Source organism: Ceratotherium simum, chromosome 2 (genome assembly GCF_057802395.1).
Source record: "Ceratotherium simum simum isolate JZ-2026a chromosome 2, ASM5780239v1, whole genome shotgun sequence".
In the NCBI taxonomy this organism is placed as follows: Eukaryota; Metazoa; Chordata; class Mammalia; order Perissodactyla; family Rhinocerotidae; genus Ceratotherium; species Ceratotherium simum.
Genome location: NC_141901.1, coordinates 72797409 through 72803894, shown reverse-complemented (window position 1 = coordinate 72803894; position 6486 = coordinate 72797409). Strand labels below are relative to the sequence as shown.

The window sequence follows — 6486 nt, the reverse complement described above, 5'->3', positions numbered from 1 at the left end:
TACTAAGGAGTAAATTGTGCAAAAACCTAAAAGAGTAAACAATTCAGCAATCATTTCTACTTGATTTTAGAATGTATTAGAATTTGCAGATTTATTTTCTAATTACATTTTACTTAAGGTAATATTAAAATAGACTTGTATGTTCTGACCATAAACCAACTAAGAGTGTTGGTGAGGAAGGGATGGGGGTAGAGGGGATCTATCTGAAAGCACGAGGAAGTATTTGTAGGAGGGAGGTCTAGGATAAAATTTTTTCTATGGATCATACATTGGTGGAAAGTCAAGGATTCACTTGCCGAGTCCTATGCAACTTAGTGCAACTCAAATACGACAAATGAATATCGCATTATTTCATCTTCCTCAATGAGTTACTTAAAGTGCTGTTAAGGACACTTTTTTTTGGCACAAACAACTACCATTTATTGAGCACATACTATGCATCAGTCCCTGAACTAAGAGCTTCCTATGCAGTGGCTTCTTGAATTCTCACTCCATACCTATGAGGTAGGTGCCATTATGCCATCATTATAGGTGAGAAAAATACAGCCTATTAAGGACCTTTTTAATTGAAAAAGACTTTTGAAAAAATTTAACCCAACAAAGATTTTTTTGAAAAGCTCTGTTGTATGGTTCATTCTGTATGAATGAATAAACCCAAAATATTTAAAACTTAACTTACAAAATAGGAAACCTTAGGGTTATTACTCACTTCATGAAAAGAATACCCAGCGATTGGACTCCTTGAAGTGGTCAGTATACCTAACAGGGTTTTGAGTTACATATATACAACGTACACATAATTTTCCAGGTAAACATTTGCGCTGAGTAAGGCACGTCTATGATAACACTGTCAATTTGCCATTTGTTTGATTACTTATGAAGTGAGCCTTTTATTTGCCTAAGTGCTTCCAAAATTGGCCTGATCATAAAGAACAGGTTTTACTGTTCTTTAACTGCAGATCTGCAGTGCCTGTTAAAACTATAGAATTCCCAGTCCCCTCCACTGGAGATTCTGAATCAGCAGCTCTGAATCAGCAGAAGTGAGGTCTAGGAACTTGTATATTTAATATATTATCCAAGTTTCTTGTGGTCAGGCAAGTTTGGGAAACATTAGTCTGCTGAGTAAAGCTCAAGTTTCTTATCTTAGCATCTAAAGCCCTCCACAGTCTGGCCTCAAGGTACATTTCAATCATCTCCTACATTAACCTATGTTTAAAATGATCTATTTATTATTCACAATAATAGATACTTTCCTCCCTTGGAGCTGTGCTCAAGCAGTTCCCTCTGCCTAGAATGTCCTTCTCTCATGTATTTGTCCATCAAAATCTTATTTATCTTACAAGGCTCAGCTCAAATTTTAACTTCTCTATAAAGGCTTCCCTGACCCCAGGGTCAGGATTATATTCTCTCTCTGAACTCCCATGGCTCTTTTTTTTTTTTTTTTGCTGAGGAGGATTCACCCTGAGCTAACATCCACTGCCAATCTTCCTATTTTTGTATGTGAGCTGCCGCCACAACATGGCCACTGACAGACAAGTGGTGCAGGTCCTCACCCGGGAACGGATCCCCAGCCGCCGAAGCAGAGTGCACCGAACTCAACCACTATGGGAGGCTGGTCCCCCCCATAGCTCTTTAAACTTCCATTGCAGTGATTCTTAAAGTGGTTCTCTGGACTGGCAGCATCAGCATCACTCGGGAACTTGCTAGAAATGCTAATTCTCAGGCCCAACTCCAAACCTACTGAGTCAGAAATTCTGAGTTTGGTGTCCAGCAATCTGTCTTCAAACAAGCCCTCTAGATGATTCCAATGTACCTGGAAGCTTGAGAACCACGTCTCTAATGTAGTCTATATTTTATTATTGCTTTATTATATGTCCTAATTTCTTTACCAGAATGTAAAGTAAGCTTCATGAGAGCAAAAAGTGTTTTCATCATTTGCATCCTTTGCATTACCAAACGCAGTGCTTTTCACTTAGCTGATGACAATGTTTTGTTGAATTAAACTGCTATTTCTTTAGAGTCAAAGTCTATGTATGCAAGATGAGCAGATTGCAGTGTACCCATTTTTCATTTTAATGGTGTTTAATAACCTTTAAAGGTTGTAGCATGATTGATTCAGATGCAGAAACATATCAATTGTAAAGATGACTAAAATATAGGAGGAACTGGTTGTCCTCATTTTTCAACACAGAAACAAAGCTTCTTAGTTTTGTTTTAGGCTTTTTCTCTAAGTTTAAAATATATGATGCCTCAAAAATGTTTACTAATAATAACTAATAATACTAATACCATAACAATCTCATCTGGAAGTTTCTCTTCTTCTTTACTTCTCCTGTCTTGAAGGCTTTTACGCTTAAAGAAAAATTTCTAAAATTAAGTGGGCTTCAACTTCACACTGTATCTATAAATAAATTAGATGATAAACACTGCTTACAGTGCCTATATACTACTTATCAAGAATAAATTTGAGATACAATTCATTGGAAAATAAGATAAAATAGCTTTTGCTATAGTAAAAGTCAATATAACAAAGTTTTAGGATTCACCACTTTGAAAAACAAGCTAAAGGAAAACAACAGTCTATACTGATTAATGTTTCATTTATTGTTGCTCGAAGTTATATAACAACAGGTTCAGACAGCCATTGGATTCTTAAAAATCTTTAGTAAAACAAAACAATATCGGTGAATAATCCACACAGTTAATAGATTCACTGACCTAGCACTATTTTGCTTTCACAGAATACCTTTCTTCTTGTTAAGAAAATATAAGAATGAAATTTTAAATTGGTTCCTGTCAAAATCCAACCAAAATTCAATTAATAACCAAATAATTATTTCTAAGTGCAATTATGAACTTACCGAAACAAAGCCACTGTAAAAGTACTTTTCATGAAGTTACAATATAACGGGAAAATAAATCAGTCCAAATATTTTGTTGCAAAAAAGTCAACAAAGCTGATAAAATCAAGAGAAAAAAATCTGCACAATTATGAACTACTTTTTAAAAAACAAAACACATGCTTCGTAATTAGGTGTCTTTTACTTTGTCTTATTAATACAAGAAGCTTTTTTTTTTTTTGGTTTGTTTTAGAAAATACCATCAAATATTCCCAGAAAAGACTTCATTTCATCAGCTTCATCATCAGAATGATACCTACTGGTGGAAAAAAGTAAATGTAAAAATAACTATTTTTGTTAACAATTTATTTTAAAATACCCAATAAATAATGTAATAATAAATACAAAATGGATGAACTCGAAGATTGCTGACAGGTTAATATATCAAATGAACTTCAATATGCATAATGTTGTAGGAAGTCTATAGGGAAAAATTAGACTTCATAAACTATGAAAAAGTAGGGATCAAATCTCTCAGATATTTCATTAAACATATTGGAAAGTAACGTTATTTAATCAATGTGTGAACAGGTCTATAAACTTTCACTATTAAAGAGGGAGAGGGAAACTGCTACAGAGTTACCCATAAAAATGACCAGCAGTAGGAGCACTGATTAGACTTAATCTGACTCTTTCTTTGATCCTGTGAATTGAGAAAGAACTGATCGGCTAAAATATAACTTGAACTTTTGAAAAATTAGCTGATCTCATTTGGATTTCTCAACTGACTTGGTACTTTATATTATCAACATACCATATTCAGATCAGTAAAAAAAGTTTATCAACACAATATAATGTTTTAATTAAAAGCACCAAACATACAGGTTCTCAAAAATTGAGATATTTGATATTATGAATTACCTAAAGGAGCTTAGCTCACCAGGGGTCTAAAATTTCAATGTCTTTAAGTAAATAAAACATTTAGGTTCTGATCCTTAAAATGAACCAAGGAAAAAGGAATGAATTTCTTTGTAAAACGTTTTTATTGGTATAGTCTTGAAATGTCTTTAAAGAGTTCTTACCTGAAATCAATTTCCTTTTTATATTCATTGTTCCTAATAAAGAAATCCACTTTCTTATCAAAATTTGAAGAATTTGATATTTTTGCAGAGTGAGTAAAGCATAGCCTTTCAATCTCTGGTGACAGACTTTGTTGTTTTCTTTCTTGTAATTGGACCTATATTTTGAGGTAAAAAAAAAAAAAAGCCAGCATTGAAAGTTTAACTCTTCGGGCAGAATTTAAAAGAAAAACAAAGAACTGCGTGTTCTTACAATATTTGCATTTCCAGTTTGTTGAGGTAATTTTGTCATGGCGGATGCATTGAACTTGGAGACAGCAGGATTTGATAAATATGGCTTCTCATGTGATGAAACAAAACTAAAAATCAAAATGAATTATTTGTAAAATATGGCAAATAAGAGAAACAAACCATTCTAATTTAGATTAATAGTGATTCTTTGGAGAATATGATTAAAATCTGTCATATTTATTACCAAAAAAATGATGCTCTGTTTCTTAGACTCATGGAGAACTTGGTATATCTCCTTTGCTTTAGACAAAACAAAAACTTATATATTCCAAACTAAATAAGAGTACTATTTTTAAGGGCCTACAGAAACAATCATTCAACAATTTTCTTTAAAATTGAGTCCTATGCTTAATTGTCTATTACCTAGCTGTCTGTAAATCTTTTCTAAATCCCACTTGCTTAACTTTTAATCTCCTTTCCCTCTTCTGGTCTCACTCCAGATAGACGTCTCTAGTTATCTTCCTATGTATAACTGTATACTAGACTTCACCTTTAATCTTCTGTATTAAATTCATTCATTAAAAAACATTTATTATTCACTACCATATGCCAGATATTGTCCTAGGAGCTGGGTATAAAGTGGTAAACAAATCCTCAGGAAGTTATCACCTAGCAGAGGAGCAGACAATGAGTAAACAATAAATACACATAATTACAGATCCTAAAGTGATATGAAGGAAATTAACTGAGTAATACTATAGGAAATAGTGTGGAGGCATAAACCTACTTTAAAAAGATAGTCATGAATGCCTCTCTGAGGAGGTGACAATTTAAGCTGACACTTACAGCCTAAAATGTGACAGCCACGCAAGGAATAATAAGCAGCAGGTAGGGGTAGGGGATAATCACATACATTGACGGAATTAATGATAGAATTAAGAATGATAGAATTAAATCTGTTTGTCTTTGATTAATGGCAAGGAATTGAAAGAGTATTACAGGAAAATCCTGGTTCCCTTCTACCCCACAGTCTCAGGTCCCACAGGCCTTCTTCCCAGCAGCAACCTCTGGCACCAGTTTCTTAGAGGCTTCTTGATGGGATTCCTTTCTCAACTCACTTATCTTCTGTTGGTCACTTTTAAACTCTCCCAAAATTATTTGCAGTTTTCTTTTTTTGTGTGTGAGGAAGATCAGCCCTGAGCTAACATCCATGCTAATCCTCCTCTTTTTGCTGAGGAAGACCGACTCTGAGCTAACATCTACTGCCAATCCTCCTCCTTTTTTTACCCCCAAAGCCACAGTAGATAGCTGTGTGTCATAGTTGCACATCCTTCTAGTTGTTGTATGTGGGACGTGGCCTCAGCATGGCCGGAGAAGCGGTGCGTCCGTGCGCGCCCGGGATCTGAACCTGGGCTGCCAGTAGCGGAGCGCGCGCACTTAACCGCTAAACCACACGGCCGGCCCTATTTGTAGTTTTCTAAAGGTGTGGCGCATAAAATTGTTCATGTGCCTTGTTACCCTCCTACTTGTATCTTCCTACTTCCTACCTATTTTTTGCTTCTCTACACCTACAGCTTTGTTCTACTTTGATATTTCTAAGCATCAAATAATAAAAATCTGGGGCCCAGCCCTGTGGCCTAGTGGTTAAGTTTGGTGCGCTCCGCTTCAGCAGCCCAGACCCCGTTACCACTTGTCAGTGGCCATGCTGTGGCAGCAACCCAGATACAAAATAGAGGAGGACTGGCACAGATGTTAGCTCAGGGCAAATCTTCCTCAAGCAAAAAGAGAAAGATGGGCAATGGATGTTAGTTCAGGGCGAATCTTCTTCAGCAAAAAATAATAATAATAATCTGTTTATTCTGTATTACTCAGAGTTAGAATCAATGAATAGAAACAATAAAAAAAAATTTAGGCAAATATTTTTAAAAGCTATTGAATGATCTGAGAGACCCACACATGGAACAAGCATTTTGGAGTGAATGAGCTCCTGGTCACCAGAGTTATCTTGGTAGAGATGGCATGATTATTTGTCTGTGATACTGGATGGTGATTCGAGGATCCAGTGGTGGGAAGACTAAATGACACTTAAATTAAGCCCCCTTCACAGCTCTGGAATTCTCTGAGATCTATGATTCTGTGATGCTGATAATCAGCAAAATAACCAAATAATAGCAAAATACCAAAAGATACCACAAATGTAGTATTTTTTAAAGCAGGAGAAAGAAATAATCCTTAAGTAAATTGGACCCTGAATAAAAAGTTGTCAGTATTTCTTCTCCTTGGGAAAGTTTTGGCTGTGGCTATAATTTTCTCCTTTGACTTTTAATCAAGTCCAA

At 35.3% G+C, this 6486-nt stretch overlaps 1 protein-coding gene across 5 annotated transcripts in view; it reads right to left on the bottom strand.

The window, feature by feature from the left end:
* Positions 1-2591: 2591 nt before the first annotated feature.
* Positions 2592-6486, bottom strand: part of HFM1 (helicase for meiosis 1) — a 101763-nt gene continuing 97868 nt past the window's right edge. For all 5 annotated transcript variants that reach the window (XM_014780161.2, XM_087447654.1, XM_087447660.1 and 2 more), the window contains 3 exons: positions 4173-4278; positions 3923-4077; positions 2592-3159 (listed from right to left, as the gene is read on the bottom strand). In XM_014780161.2, coding sequence (XP_014635647.1) covers positions 3090-3159; positions 3923-4077; positions 4173-4278 — 331 coding nt within the window. In that variant the 3' untranslated portion in view covers positions 2592-3089. The remainder of the gene's footprint in view (positions 3160-3922; positions 4078-4172; positions 4279-6486) is intronic.